General features: G+C 39.5%; 2 protein-coding genes across 6 annotated transcripts in view; one reads left to right on the forward strand and one right to left on the reverse strand.

Annotated features, from left to right (window-relative positions):
- Msp300 (Muscle-specific protein 300 kDa) overlaps nucleotides 1-12,900 on the reverse strand; it is a 124,157-nt gene extending 111,257 nt beyond the window's left edge. Inside the window, exon 1 of one of the 5 annotated variants that reach the window (XM_064683230.1) lies at nucleotides 11,984-12,900. In XM_064683230.1, coding sequence (XP_064539300.1) covers nucleotides 11,984-12,794 — 811 coding nt within the window. In that variant the 5' untranslated portion in view covers nucleotides 12,795-12,900. The remainder of the gene's footprint in view (nucleotides 1-11,983) is intronic. The other 4 variants (XM_064683238.1, XM_064683294.1, XM_064683299.1 and 1 more) reach the window with 4 other exon arrangements.
- Nucleotides 4,693-8,103, forward strand: LOC135429282 (sodium-independent sulfate anion transporter-like). The gene is made up of 3 exons (XM_064683550.1): nucleotides 4,693-5,160; nucleotides 6,273-7,362; nucleotides 7,428-8,103. Exons 1-3 carry the CDS (start codon nucleotides 4,789-4,791, stop codon nucleotides 7,997-7,999), a joined length of 2,034 nt encoding a protein of 677 aa, XP_064539620.1. The 5' UTR covers nucleotides 4,693-4,788; the 3' UTR covers nucleotides 8,000-8,103.
- Nucleotides 12,901-16,696: the final 3,796 nt, after the last annotated feature.

Consider the following 16,696-nt stretch of genomic DNA (forward strand, 5'->3'; position numbering starts at 1 on the left):
AATTAATGAAAGTCATTCATGAAAGCGATCAACCAGTCACAAAACCAAAACAAATGTTTATTTTTTAGCTTACATAATCGTGGCTTGTGTTTATCATTCAAACAAACAAGTTTTCGGAGCTATTTTTGTAAACATGTTGAGTGTGTCTAATGACGTCACGCTTTGGTGATTGCATTGCGTTTTGTTGTTGTCAAAACTAGAAGTTGACCTTACAACCTGAAGCTGCCTGCCATTCGGCAAATTAGTTATGCTCAGACATCTACTTATTATTATTATTCTAATCTAAATCTGTGCAATCATTAAACATAAGGTCGCCACGACTAATGTTTTGTTGATGATATTTACATCAATCAGTTGTTGTATACGCTGTCATCAAACTAAAAGCTGTTAACAGCGCAGAGCCAATAACGTTTCTTGACAGAAGATCTATTTAAAATGCCACAGGCTGTAGAGGGCGTGTTTAATCCCATAAAAACAAGCACTTAAAACTATTAAACAACATGATTTAATTGGGTAAACAATAGTGGCTACAACATCTGGACAGCCTCCAGAACAACAACAAGAATTTCAATATGTTATTGTTCATGTAAGTTTTATTATACAGCGTGAACCACTGTCGGCTGTAAAATGTTAAGTGGAAACACTTGACAGGTCAACAGGGGCGTGGCTATAAATAGTTATTGTAATTTTAATGATAACAGAGAACAGCTGCTGTTAACTCTTTAACGCCAATTGTTAAGAGGGGATTTAGTCGTAATATTATATGGGCTATAAACTATAATTTAGCACAAAAATGAAAAACTTACTTCATAAAAATCTTAGCTAAATAAATTCTGATGGTTCGTGTCTTGTATTTAGTCGAAAAATATTATATACTGTCGCTGAGGAAATATTTTTTCTTTGTTTAGGCTGGAAATATGAGAAGTCGAAATATATTACAGCGTATTTGAAAGTTTTAAGGTATTGATGTAGACCCCAAAACCTCAAAGCTCTAGATCTGAAAATATGACAAAATAACCTCAAGTCCATAACTTTTAAATATTATAGTGCATTGCTTAATAGTTTTTCAAATAAATTGATATCCTAAAAGCTCTTAGCGGCAAATTAAGCAGTCAAAAAAATTTAAATCTTACAGCGAGTTTTAACATGTGAAGAAAATCTGTTAAAAAATCCCTAATTAAAATTCCCTTATTACTAGGTACTTTCATATTGTGTATTTATATGCTAAAATTTCACTTTAAACATTAAACAAAGCAGTGTTAATTTTAATGATGTTTACGATCTTATTAACATATTGACTTTGTGGGCTTTTTGGGTGCCGCTCTCCGATTTCGTCCCTGACTTGTTGACTATATTTAAATCTATCAATCTGCAACGTTCTGTTTGGGTTTGAGCAAAAACCGTTCGCATAAACAATTGTTTCCTCTTTCGAATTTCAGTTTTCAGCACTTTTCAATATTTTGGTTGCCTAAAAATAAACTGAACGCTATTCTATTTATTTCGCACCTAACCATAAAGTTGCTCACTTTAATGGAAAGACAAACGCACATTTTTTTTTTAATTTTTTGATATTTAATTTTTCAAATATTGACTTAAGCGCTACAAGCGTTTTTGTATATAGACATTCATCTAGTTTCTAACCCAAACACACAAACTCGAGTGCTCAGGCATCAATAAATGAGACGGAAAGTCAATTAAATAGCGAATGGTATTCGGGTCCTTCAAAGAGTGGCCAAAATATTTGCACAAAAATTAAGCTATGTAAACCATAAAGACTATTAGCCATCAAAGTATTTTTGTAAGCACACACAGAGCACACACATTTACCAAAGTCATAAAAAGGCAATTAAAAATCGCGCCGAGAACTGTCCACAATTTGATTTGTTTGAATTGCGGCATTTGCATATGTCTAGAAAACATCATTCGTGACCGATATTTACGTGCAGAAAATATTAAAATTAGTTTCGAAATACCTATTTATAGGAATACATTTCATATCTTAGACATTTGCCATGTGGGCGTGGCGTGGGCCCTGCTAAATATAGAGAACACAAATCGCACATCCAGAATGCGCGCACGTCATAATCGAGGAATAAATATTTCGCTTTTAATTCAATTTTATATAAGTGAATCCAACAAGCTTATGCAGATTACATTTATGTTAGACAAACTAATTAAAAAAATTAATTAAGACATAAATCAATCGCATATTGAGAAAGTATATATATCGATTCAAATCGAAAGGCGCCTTCATTTCTTAATTTCTCTAACATCGATAAATATCGATTTCCAGAATATTATCATTGCTATAGACAGACGACTGCTATATAATTGTTATATATAGTTTCTTTTCTTGATTATTCTTATAACTCCAAATTTAAATCTTCTACCAAAAGAAATCTGCCAATTAATTTCCTACTAAATGTATGCTTAATTCTATTTTGACTACTTAATCCTTTATTTTTTAAATAAGCCAAAAAACCAAAAAAATACTTGCGACAATCCCTCGGAAAATTAGTTCAAAAATAAATATACGTTTGCATTGAGAAAACCCAGAGAAACTAAAGAAATGCTGACAAAAACTTAAAACTCTATTTTTAATCACTTTTGTCGCCGCGTGACAAGACAAGTTCGTGCAATGTGAAAAACGGCTCAAATTTGAAAATAGCAGGAAAAAGCAGGGCGAGAAAAGGCTCTAAATATAGCATGGTCACAGCCGATTCCCTAGTCGACATATTATACCAAACATGAAGATATATATGTATATATAAATGTGCATATATATAACATACTGCTAGCCCGTGTTTATTTTATTTCTCGTCTTTTGGCCGGCTTTGTTGCCTAACAAGACAATTGCAGCAACAACAAAAACAACAACAAAAACAACAACAAAGAGCGAGGCAAATGCAGTTTATAAATAACAAAATGAAGGCATTTCCCTTGTGACATCAGCGTTAGCATCATCCGAACATGAAAAGGCATTTTCTCTAAACAACTTTTCAATTCGCCCATGTATGTGTGTATTATGCACATACATGCATACATCCATCAATAGACGCGCCACAGACAAGCTGCGTTTCAGTATAAAAAGTGATCTCATTGACGTTATACTATACATATATATATGTATATATATAGAGTATATACTTACGTCTATATGCAAGTCGTATAAGTCGTAACAAAAGGCTTTAATACTCGTAAACCTTGTCGACGAAAAGTGTGATCACCACAGCGCTTGACTTTGGTTTACAGATCAGATTTGTTGAGGCACACAAAAGCGTTTACAATAACAAAATCTAGCCTAATAGATCAGTTTGGTAATTCGAACAATATTACAAGATCAGATGCAAATTAATGTAAGGATGAGATGTAAAGTCAATATATTGATTGCTGTTAAAAAAAAGACTGTATGTATTTGTCAACATAATTGAATAAAACGGAGCAATGATCTATCTTGTGTCTGGGCCTGGGCTTTGAATTAGTAGGTATATATTTATATATAAAATGAGTATTTTATTTATATACAAACATACATACAGAACATGCATAAAAACAAGCATCAAAGTTACAGAAAACGTAGGATTTTAATAAAATTAAAAAACGAGAGGTCAAAGTGTTCAGGAGTTAAAAATGTATTAATTTATTCGTCTTAGCAAACAGCTTTTGTCTGTTTTAACTAAGTGCTCCTGGTAATAAGGGTGTTCCCTGATACTCGAAAGGAAATTTTATGAAATGGAACATTACATAAACTCAAGTATTGTTAGAGACATTTTTGGGGATATTTAAGAGGAAATTTATGGAATTTACGCGAAAGTTACGCGCGCAAATATTTAAAGAAGGGAAACAAATATACATATATACATGAAAGGAAATTTAGTGAAAAGGAAATTTATTGAAGTATTGCTAGAGACATCTCTGGGTATGTTTAAGGGGAAATTTAGGGAACAATCGCGTAAGTTAAAAAGAAAAATATATATACACGAAAGGAAATTGTATGAAAAGGAAATTTACATAAATTCACGTATTGTTAGAGACATTTGTGGGGATATTTAAGAGGAAATTTATGGAATGTTTGCAAAAGTCACGCGCGCAAATATTAAAAAAAAAAAATAATGGACTTAAGGTATATTTATATATTATACAGTCTAAAATCGTTGAATAATGTCGGCTAAATAGATTGGGCTTATATACCTTATATGTAAAAATGATTCAATACAGCATGTGCCGTTTAAATAGTCTATAAAACCTTTACGACTTGGCAGCTAGCAACAGTTCGTGTAAATCACATTAAAACGTTTGACTATATCCTATATTTTACATTTGCGGCAATTGTGAAATTATATCATTGCACTAGTTTTGAATAGATTACTATGCTATATCTAAGTGAAATACATCATATAACGCATTTAGCAAGATACCGTGATGCATCAATATTTGCACGCCCAATAACAATAATATGATCAAGTGACCGATTGATAAATGGAAAATTTGGAGCAACCGTTGACAATTGTGGCAGTTGGACAAACAACGGGCCCCTCGGGGGCTGGTTATCGTCAAGTGCGAGGCCTTATAGTCGCTGTACGCGCAGATAACTGAAACATACAACCTATATCCCGCTCCCACATCTACGCCATTGGCTGTACAAACACAAGTTGGGGCCCACGATAAGAGCCGCATGCCGCAGCAGCTGCTGGCAGCAGCAGAGGCAGCAGCGCAGCATCGGCCCGGTTTATAATCAGTTCCACCTAAATTCTACTCAGTCAAGATCACATTGTCAACACGTTTAGAATGTCCACGCTGGAAAACGAGGTGACATTTCGCAAGAGAACGGAACTCAGCCAAAATCTGGAGGCACAATTCCACAGCTCCTCCACAGAGTTCATACTGATCACCGATCATCGCACGTCCAAGCACAAGAGTCTCGAACAGCTGGAGGCAACCAAAGAGGCAAATGATCAATCAAACGACACCTGCTGCAGCCGCCAGTGCAGCAATCTCTGCCGCATGAAGACCCTAAAGAAGCGTCTGCCCATCCTCGGCTGGTTGCCCAAATACAACAGAAGCGACGCCTTTGGCGATCTTATAGCGGGCCTCACCGTGGGCCTAACGGTCATACCCCAAGGTCTCGCCTACTCGGGCGTCGTGGGTTTGCCGCCCCAGGTAAGAAACTCAGGTGTTTCTGTGTCTGGGTAAATATGTTTCTGTCAGCCTTATCTTGACGGTTGTAGGGTTCGTTTTAGTAGAAGCTCATTATAAATTAAAATACAAATATAGCTATTCTGTTTTTAAGTGCGCAATGCATATAAATAATTGGCTTCGGATAAGAATGATTTCGCACATTTCATTCCCGAAATTATATGCCTATCTTTGGGAGTATAAAACGTCTTTAGCTGGAGATTGCAGCGAAAGTTGTTGTGAAATAAAATACTCGTGTCGAGGCTCTAATTAACACTTTCACAAATTTCAATTGACCAATTCCCAATCGTCCCGCATCAAAAAAGGCTAACTTTCAATTCTCAGTTAAAAAATATTTTTTTGAAATTTATACCTTTTTAAATATGTTTAAAAATATAATTTTTGAATATTCACTGAAGCTGTTGGCTAGAAAACTTTCAATTTTAATAAAAGAAATCTATGTTAACTTTCAACTTTTAAATGTCCTAAACGGAACCTTACAGTTTTAAAGTCACCGCCTAAGGACTACAGTTTTAGATGTCCAAAATTTGTTTAATTATCGAGAAGTTTAGAAATTTAATCTAAACGTATTTTAATCACGCTTTCGAAATTCGTAAATATATGTTAACGGGCTGAGAGTCTCGGTCACAGTTTAAAAACCAGAGTCAGTTTGAGTAACACTTTTAGAATCACAGTTTTAGAGTCCCAAAATGTGCTATGTTGGGGTAATAATGTGAATTCATATTTCAAAAAAATATTTCGTCACAATCGTAAAGAAACTAAAGAAAATACAGTTTCAGAGTCCCAAAATTTAGTTTGTTATGATTCATATAACTAACATTATTTAGTTACAGTTTATCTCCTAGTCCCGACTTGAGCACTCTTAATGAATGAGTATGAATGACTTGACTTGACTTGACTTAAAGCTGCCTCTACTTCAACTTTCCAACACTGTTTTCCGTTACAGTACGGTCTGTATGTGTCAACTAAATCCTAAGCAAAAATACTGACTCCTGATTGAAGCTAGGCACAGAGTATGAATGACTTGTCTTTACGCTGCCTCCACTTAAACTTTCCAACACTGTTTTCCGTTACAGTACGGTCTGTATGGTTCATTTATGGGCTGCTTTGTGTACGTGCTGCTGAGCACATGCAAGGATTGCACCATTGGCAGCACAGCGGTCGCCTCGCTGATGACCTACCAGTTCGCCCAGGGCTCCTGGCAGCGATCGGTGCTGCTCACCTTTCTCACGGGCTTCATCGAGCTGCTGATGGCGGTCTTTCGGCTGGGCTACCTGGTGGAGTTCGTGTCGGGACCGGTGAGCGCCGGCTTTACGAGCGCCGTCGCCTTGATAGTGTGCACCTCGCAAATGAAGTACATTCTGGGCGTGAACAGCGACGGAGTGTCCTTCCTGCAGCGCTGGATCAGCATGATCGGCGACATTGGCCACATACGCGTGGCGGACAGCTGCCTGGGCTTCGGCTGCGTGGCCCTGCTGCTGGCCATGCGCGCCTTGGGCCGACTGAGCATTGGGCCCAAGGATGCGACGCAACGCAATGGCTGGCAGCGTGCTGTGAATCATCTGATACGCTTTGTGGGCATCTCGCGGAATGCAACTGTTGTGCTGGCCACCACTGTGCTGGCCATGCAGCTGGAGGCTGGCGGTCGGAATCCCTTTCTCCTGACTGGCTATATACCGCCGGGCCTGCCAACGCTGGCGCTGCCGCCCCTCTCCATTGAGCCGCAGCCCGGCAATGCCACGGCCGGCATTGCGCCTGTGCCCGGCGAGACTTTCCTGGAGATGGTGAACAATTTGGGCTACGGCCTGCTGATCGTGCCGCTCATAGCGCTGCTCGAGAATGCGTCCGTGTGCAAGGCCTTCGCCAAGGGCAAGCATATCGATATGACCCAGGAGCTGATTGCCACGGGCGTGGCCAACATTGCCAACTCGCTCTTCTCTGGCTATCGGAGCAACAGCGGCCTGGCCCGCTCGGCCATCAACAATGCCAGTGGCTGTCGCACCAGCATGTCCAACCTGTATATTGGACTGGTTGTGGTGCTGGCGCTCAGCTTTCTCACCGAATACTTTTGCTTTATACCGCGGGCGGTGCTCGCGGCCATACTCATCTCGGCGGTCATCTTTCAGGTGCAGTACCAGATCGTAATACCCATGTGGCGCAGCAAACGTGAGTCGCCGGCAAAGCAGCCAATCCTAATCCTTAACGTCAGCTTAAGTGCGCTTCTCTTGCAGGCTCCGATCTGGTGCCTGGTGTCTTGGCGTTTGTCACGTGCCTGGTGCTGCCCCTGGAGATCGGCATCCTGGTGGCCATTGCAGCCAATCAGCTATTTATTCTCTACCACGCGGCGAGGCCCAAGGTCCTACTGGAGCAGCTGGAAACGGAGCAGGGCATTCAGTTCATCAAGATCACGCCCGATCGCTGCCTGATCTTTCCCTCCGTTGAGTTTCTGCGCACCATGGTGCTCAAGTCGGGCAGCCGCACCACGTTGCCCATTGTCATCGACTGCACCTATATCTATGCGGCTGATTTTACCGCCGCCAAGGTCATCTCCTCCATGGTAGATGACTTTCGCTCTCGCCAGCAAAAGATCATATTTTTCAATCTGAAGCCCAGCGTGGTCAGCATTTTCGAGGGGCTCAACACACGCCTCGTGCTCTGCTACAACATGCACGCTCTCAGCCAGGAGCTGAGCTCGACTGGATTGGATCGCTCGCACTCGCTGGACACCCTTGAAGAGGTCGCTAGAGGCGTTGGCCCGGATTGCGTGAGCACGGCCAGCACAATATGCCTGGCCAGCAGCTAAGCAGTCAAGTCAGCTCTTGTAATATATATCTATACAGGTGCTATAATATTCCCGAGGATTTGATATGGAAACTCCGATCGTGCATAAAGGCTTTTATTTATCTTAATAAAGTATTATTATTGTCTTCAAACTTAAATAAAACTGTGAAATATTGTCAGCTTGAAAATTTCTCTGTTTTATCTTTCCCTATGTCTACATAAGATATTTGAGCGTACAATATTTACATGAATTTCGACCAAGAATAATGTTGCCAGATTTAGATGCCAATTTGATAAAGAGGTCAAACCATGAACAAAAAGCCAAACTTTATGAAAATTGGTTGAGTTTTGACCGAGTTATGGTGATGGTAAATTTCGACCTATGTCTATATAGGATATTTTCACATGAATTTTGACCAAGAATAATGTTGTCAGATTTAGATGCCAAATTAATCTAGAGCCCAAACCGCGAACAGAGACGAAAACCTTGGAAAAATCGGATGAGATTCGACCGAGTTATAGGGGTGGGAAATTTTAACCTACCTCTATATAGGATAATAAAAAAAAACCTATTTCTATTTATTACATTTCATCAACTCCCCGCCTTTCTCCTTACCTCATATAATTTTTAAAATATATATCAAGACTGCGGATCCTGAATGCTATACGATTCATATCAGCTAACCTCACTAGGACTTCAGTCAAGCTTTATTATTATTAAATATTTCAGAAACCCTTAAAAAATTCTTACAAAAAAACAATTTCCTTTTAGCATAAGAAACGCATTTGTGCTTGAATTTTTATATTCCGCGTGAGACCACAAAACAAAACAATTTGTTTAATTTGTAGGCTAGTGTAATTGAAAGAAATCTCAAAATAAATAGTTACATATGTATGTACAATATGTACAATTTATGTCATACTCTGCATTTAAGTATTGTGTCAAAAGTACCAAAAGTGTTCATTTATTAAATGACATTTATAGTATGCATAGACATTTAATGCTTTGCTCTATTGGCGATTGCAAATTGGGCTAAAAATAGAATAGGAAAAATGCTATAGGTCACATAGGTGCTTGACTAGGTGATTCGCTGTACCCAAGTCTAAATTTCCCTTAAGTTATGGAAGATATGAGGAATGATTGTATGTGATATGAGCAATCACAGCCTTGTAACACAGCCTCCGTATTACAAAAATTTAAGAAAAAATATATAAAATATATTTTTTAAATATATGAGAAGTAGAATTTATACACATAAACAATTTCGAAGTTTATATTAAATACCTGTAGCCAAGTCAACAAAATATTACCAGTTTCTATTACATTTGTATATATATATATATATATTTTTGTTTTTACCAACACTTGTTCAACTTTATTACAGGGTATACCCGTACCGATACATTTCTAACATGACAATTTCACTGAGAGCACAGAAATTGTCCCCATGTTACACATCTTTAGACTGGGCGCTATAAGGCGGCGACATTGATCGACGTGGGCGACTGGGTCAAGTTCAGATGACACATTCGCGGTGCCCAAAGCTGAGTCAGCACCAAGTGCAGTGCGAGACCAAAAAGAATGTATATTTATATGTAGATGCACACACATGTAAGTGTCAAGGAAAATGTCAATTGACAATTTCCCTTTAAAAACATTTGGGCTAACCTAGCGTGAAACGCTTGGGAAAACCTCCATAAAGATACGTAGCTTGGGATTTGGTTAAAATACCTGTTCCATTGGCAATTCGCCTGCTTGAAGCACACATGTTGATTTTCAATTTAATTCAGCTTTAGCACAAATTCACTTTTGTATTTTATAAGCACATATCGAAAGCCTTCGATTTGGGCATTAAAAAGTACTTTTATCGAACTATCGATTGCGAGAAACACACAATCGAACTATCGATTAGCACAATTCGTTTGGGCACCATATCGCAACACATATCGATAGTTTTAATGACAGCTAACGTTCGAAACGTGTCAAACTGGGGCGAATCCTTTCAAGAAGAAGATCCCAAAGAGAAAGCATTGCAATCGAGCCAATTCGTGTGCCCACTCAAATTGAGAATGAGAAAACGCAAGGTTCAAGCAACTCACGGCGGCTCAGATCCTTTGGCTTTACCATCTAGAAAACCATTTGCAGTGCAAAATTCAAATGTTCAGAGCCCGAAAATTGAATACAATCATTTCCAAACAAGGGAGTCAACTGGAGACACGGGCAACAGCCGGCCCAAGAAACTGAAGCAGCTGCTTTTCGACGACTTCAACGAGGAGAATAATGAAAATCAGGAGCCGGCCCCTATACGTGACAAGCTGCCGGAAAGTCGAGCCGTGAAGATCAAGCCAGTGCAGCGCATACTCAATGGGGAGATGGGCAGAAATGTGCAAACTATGCAGCCACTGATGAGCATGGACAAGGAGCTGTGCCCCATGATGGCAGATGAGGAGCAAGAAGAGCTGGCAGAAGTCGAGCCTGATCTGGTAAAAACTTCGCGAAGCAATAAGTCAGTTATGGTCATCAAAAAATCCCCAAGTCCATTGCTGCAGCAATTTAAGGTCCATCCTGACAGCTCAGCCAACCAGACTGCCACGCCAGCCCAGAAGGACGGGCACATTGTGAAGCAGGTGACCTATTACGACACCTGGTACGTGATTCGACCCAAAATTATTCCATCCGAGACACGCCAACAGCGACATTATTTGGAACTACCATTGGTCAAGCTGGCCAATGCTGCCAAGCACATGAAACTGCCATCCAGCAGTTGGAGCAGCAAGGTCACACTGTACAAGGTGGCGCCGGCAGTGCTGCAGCGTCACACCTTGACCATATTCACCGGCGATCTGAAGGTTCACAAAATACCCGAAAGGGAGCGCCACAAGTATCAGCCGTCCTGTGTGATCTTCCGCCGCGAACTGCCCCCTCAGGAGCGCAACAAATGCCATGTGCCCTACGATCGTGTCGTCATCTTCAAGCACAAACAATTCACCGTCAATTTCGACGGAAAACTGGTCAACCTGAATGGTTCACCCGAGGCGGTCACCTGTCTGCAGGATGTGCAAAAATTACTGGATATACTCGAGAGCATGACATTGTCACACTCAATGATTGAAATTGTAACTCCCAAGTGAGGCAAATATTGCATCTAATTAATAACATAAAAAATACTCTAAAATATACTAATATACCATCTAATAACTAACATACCATATATCATATAATAACAGTACATTATTATATGATAACAGTATATGAGCAATATTTTATTAAATTATATAATACTAATAAAATAACACGTTATATAATAATATACTATTTTTATTTTGAGTTTAAAAAAAATTATATCATTGTCTTCAGAAGTACTTCAAATAAATCCGAGAAAATCAGGTTTAAGTGTGTATTTTATTTATATTCAACCAGAGAATAATTTCAAAATCAAATGCTTACGAGAACACATGTCTGATTCCAGATATGATCCCTGATCCTATGATTCTGACAATCTAACTTTGGTTCACCCGATTAGGGATGTCAAACAAAAAGTATTACAACAAAAATCGGGCAATAAATATGTGTTCTACGCTCAAGAACGTCAACCAAAGAGGACTATGAAATTAGCTGAATATACAAATGCGTGTTGCACGCTTAAGGATGTCAGACAAAAAGGAATAGGAAACATTTTGACAATCTAATTGTGTGTTGCACGCTTAAGGATGTCGAAAGAATATTATGAAAAAAGCGGACAATCTAAATGCGTCCTGCACTCTTACGGATGTCAAGCAAAGAGGAATATGGAAAAAGCGGACACTCGAAATGTGTATTGCACGCTTACGGATAGCCAACAAAAAGGAATAAGAAGAAATCGGACAATCCGATTAGATGTGGGACCAAAATGGAGTGCAAAATACGCCCAGCTTCTTTTGTCTAGCTTGGTGTATATATCCCATAAAATTCCTATTTATATATTCAACAATAAATTATGTATATAAATGATTAAGGGCCACTCACCTTGCAGCTGCAGTATTGTCATTTGATATTCGGCCAGCTTCTCATCGATGTAGTCCTGAGATTGATTCGCAATAATTTCGGCAGTCGATGGTCCAAACTCCTCCTCATCGTCATAGATCACATATGACCTGGGCTGCGGTGGCTCCAATGGCACACCGATAAAATCGATCTGATCCTGTCCGTGTTGTCTCGGTTGTGGTGGCAGTGGTGGTCCGCCCGGCGCCTGGCGCAGATATTGCGGCGGCGGCGCCGGCTGCGGATAATGCGGCTGATGCTGATGCGACAGCGGCGTCTGCCGGCTGCTGTATGTGAAATCCGAGCTGGGCGTATGGCAGACGATGGGCGACGGCGTCGGCGACAGCTGAAACGAGCTGGTCGGCTGGCCGCCATACGAGTTCTGATGATGCAGCGGCTGCTGCAGCGGCGCCGGCCGATACGGACGCGGCGCTGGCGCTGCTCCGTACGGATAGCCCGCTGGCGGCTCGAACATGCCCGGCGGCTGATACGGCGCTGGCGACTGATTGCCGCCGGGCCATTGTGGACGCGGATGCGGCATATTGTTGTTGTTGTTGCTGCTGCTGCTGCTGCTCATGGGACGCTGGCCGCGCAGCTGCGGTGCCGGCGACATGGCATGCCCATAGGGACGCGGTCCGGATATGATGGGCGGCGGACTGGGCGCTGTTGTCCACGGCGACGGCGGCCGATACAAAAATGATGAGGGCGACGGCGAGGCGGCATTGGGTGCACGTGGATTCCAGCCACGTGGTCCATGGCCAAACGGCGGCGGCGGCGGCTGTTGCTGCCCGGACATTATTTTTTCACAGCTATCACAGCCTTTCGTTGGGTTCACTTATTTATGTTGGGTTCTATTACTTTGACGCTAGGCTGACTTCAGGGGAACTCTTTCTTATTTATTGGATGGGCATATTACACTGTGAGTACAGAAAAGATAGTTACACTTCAACTTGGGAGTTTGTTTAAAAGGAAAAAGTAGAAATGGATAGCTAAAAGATGCTCTCCATTCATCAGCAGAGCCTAGTCTAGAAGGTTGCCCAGTGCAGGTTATCTTTCTCTTGATTCCACAGGACAGTCTAGCCTAGAAGGTTGCCCAGTGCAGGTTGTCTTTCTCTTGATTCCACAGGACAGTCTAGTCTAGAAGGTTGCCCAGTGAAGGTTGTCTTTGTCGGCACAGTCTAGTCTAGTCTAGGACTGTCTCGATTCTTCAGCACAGCCCAGTCTAGTCTAGTCCAGTCTAGTCTAGTCTAATTTGTACTCCCTAGGTACACGTAACTCTCACTCACAAACTGAACCGTATTAGCCAGCGATCACCTGAGCCAGCAACCCAATTCTGTCAATACACAAATAAATCATGACCTATTCCTAAAATTCGTAGTCTCTCGGCTCTGATGAAATTGTGCTATTTTCCAACGGAAGTGGGCTAAATGTTTATCTGATTTTTCGCACTCGATTTCGATGCTTTTCTTTCATTCTTATTCGACTTTTTTAAAATTGGCGCTGACGCCATCGCAAGCATTTTTCTTTTTTTTGTGTGTGGCGGAAAGTGTTCGCTTTTAAGTTGCCAATTTTTTAAAGATTTCTTTTCTAGTTTAGTTGTCACACCGCGTGTGTTTAGCATATACTTTAGTGGCACATAATTTACACTCTATGATTATTAATATCGTGCAAAATACTAGAACGCAACGGAGCACAGCCAGATTAGCTGGCTGTCAACATTTTGAAGGTCTCTACGCAAACCCAAACGTGTGTGATATATGCTCTCGAGTGCCGCATGGCACACGGCAAGGACATAAATACTACACATGCCGCCTGGCCAAGTCGACTGATATCATTCATAAACATAGTGTGGAAGATGGCGAAATATCATTTATTATTATATATAATATACATATATTCGAAAACTTATTCGCTGATCTAACTTAATTGCATTTCGAGTGAACTCAATAGAAGCAAAGAATTTCAAAAATTATGAAAGTGAAATTGGCAAAATAATGAATAATTTCGCAATAAGAAGCAATGTTTCTTTTTATTAGATACAGTAAGCACTCGCTAAAGAAAATAGTAATTTGTTTTAGTTAAGTTATTTTTAAGTAAATTCTATTTCAGATTCTAGAATTCCAGAAGATATAATATAAAAAAATATATAATCGAAAATTGAAACGTTTCGAAAAATTCGAATTTCTGGAATATCCTTTCTAATAAAAATATTAAATATACTAAAAATTGCTATTCGAATTTCGAGTTTCCAGAATATAAATATATTTATATACTTCGAATTTCTGGAATCTTCATGTTTTTTTATATTTTTTTTTAAATAAATATTAAAAATATATTTTTTTTATATATACATTTTAAATCAAAATTAAGTCTTCATAATTTAAATATTAAATTTGATATTTAAAACTTCTATTTTGGCCGGAAATGAAAAGAGAATATTCCCCAAAAATAAAATATGTTAAAATTAATAAATTAAAAGAATTAATTTAATAAATCAAATCCATTAACATTTTAAATCTAATACCTGAGCGAACACTAAAAAATGTCAAGTATTTTTCTAATCAATTTCGAAAAGCAAATAAAATAGCTAAGTAAAATAAGTGAATGTTTTTGCTAGCCAGTTTCTACTGTGGCAATTTTGCCGAAAAAAAGAAAATTCCAAAAAAACTTTAACGTTCCTCATCTGCTCTCAATATGCAGCAAATTTTTCTTTTAATGTCCAGTGGAATATGATAATTTGCACAGTGTAGGCGTGCTATAGATCAGTTCCCAAAGCACATTTTCCGCAGCGGAAAAACCATGCAGACTTTTCACTCTTGCGGCGGCGGCGGCGGCGGCGGCAACGGCATTGCGTTGGGTGCTTTCGAATGGATTCAAAAATAGAAATGAACTCAGTTCGTTAAACTTTTGCTCGGAAAAATCATGCTGAGCTGCTATTGCCGAGTGCAGCATGCTTCGATTCTCTTTCAACCCAACCCCCAAGCCCCACAGCCTCTTCGTTCCTGAAGTGGGTGAGCCCCCTCTTAATTGCCATCCATTTAATGGTGTTTTAATATAATTGCTTTAAGTGCACTCGCATTAACTAGCACATGATTAGATACAGTTTTCTTTTTTTGTTTTTTCGTCAAGTGGAAAACGTGTTTTTCCACGTTTTTCATTTGTATCTCTCGAGAAAAAAACAATGCTGCGATTATGTAATCCGTTTTTTAGTTGTGTGTGTGTTTGAGCATTGGAAATTGAGTAATTGGAACCAACCATTTAGAGAACTAAACACGTTATTCGATTTATATATTTTCGAAAAGACACAAGACACAAAAATCGGCTTTGATTATACTTGAATAATATATATCTTTCTATATATGCACTTGTATATATAGGCGTATATATGTATTATATGTGCTGTGAAAAACTTTCGATATTTGTTGAGGAAAAAACCGAGAACAACACTCGACGAGCACGAAACACTAACTGAATCGGCCGCACAAACGACAGCGGCCAAATTGTTGATCTTGAGGTAAATTCAAATCTAGGAAAATGGGGAAAATACTTTGCACGAACATGCTCCTCGGCAACGCCAACGTCAAACTCACCGAACTTTTCACCGAGACGCCTCGAGGCTCTCTCTAGCCGGCAATTTTGAAGAGCGCGCATGCTCCCAGGGAAGATTTGGGCTTTCTTTCTTTGTTTACACATCGCGTTCTAAACAAATCGGATGCCAAAAGCGAATGGACAATCAAAATGGCGCCAATTACGAAACGTGCAAGAAGCGCAGACGCGAGCCGCTTACAAAGCGCCAGAATCAAATATTCCCAATTTCCTCAAATGTTAGCGCTGTGATCTCTTGAAGCATTAAAATAAAGGTTAAAAATTATTTATTTGTTGGCATACAAAACCAAAAACGAAGGGTAACAGTTATTTATTTGTTTGCGTGCGAAACTTACGTATATAAACAAGTGTACCTAACAGGCGCTACTTTGCAGGAACTGCATCCAAATTCTTGTTGCAACGTGCTTCAAATAATGCTTATCCGTCGTTGTTTTAATTCGCAATTCAATAAATTAACAATATTTATATTTCTTGCGAACTTAAGAAGGCTTTTCAAGTACAGTTCCAATACGAACTTTTGTACTTGCCGCATGGACACACTTTGCCATTCTATCGATATATCGGTATTTTATATCGGTTCATGCGATTTGTCTGACCAACTTGTTATCGATATAAGGAATAAAAATGTATCGTTATATCGGGGCGTTTGTCAACTTTTCCAACATGTCATAAGTCAGTGGAGTAAATAAGTAGACAAAATCAAAGTAAAAGAACAACATCTGGAAATTATTATCTGACGTGTTGATTATAATTACTTTATTTCGAGTCTGTCTTTCAAAAATATCAATCGTTTTTTCGGAAGCTTAGTTGCCCACCAATTTAAATGTGCTGTTAAACGGGGAGCACAAGTGGCTGAACTTTGACAACATTTTCTGTAGTCAGCTACGATGGCATCTACATTCTGTTAGCTGGAAGCTACGCAGTTAACTCGCATGAGGAGCATAAGCTGTAAAGTACAAATATTTATGCCACACAGCTTCTGTCAGATTACAAGCCTAAGGCGCCATCTACAGCTTAGTATTGACATATTGTCAGACAGCCGTTAACATGCCGCCAATTTAAATTTGAATTCAAAATTCGATAATTCGTTGA

This window comes from Drosophila montana, unplaced genomic scaffold (assembly GCF_035044405.1).
Source record: "Drosophila montana isolate Dmon_TW-CO22-7 unplaced genomic scaffold, ASM3504440v1 contig_1409_1, whole genome shotgun sequence".
NCBI classification, from domain to species: Eukaryota; Metazoa; Arthropoda; class Insecta; order Diptera; family Drosophilidae; genus Drosophila; species Drosophila montana.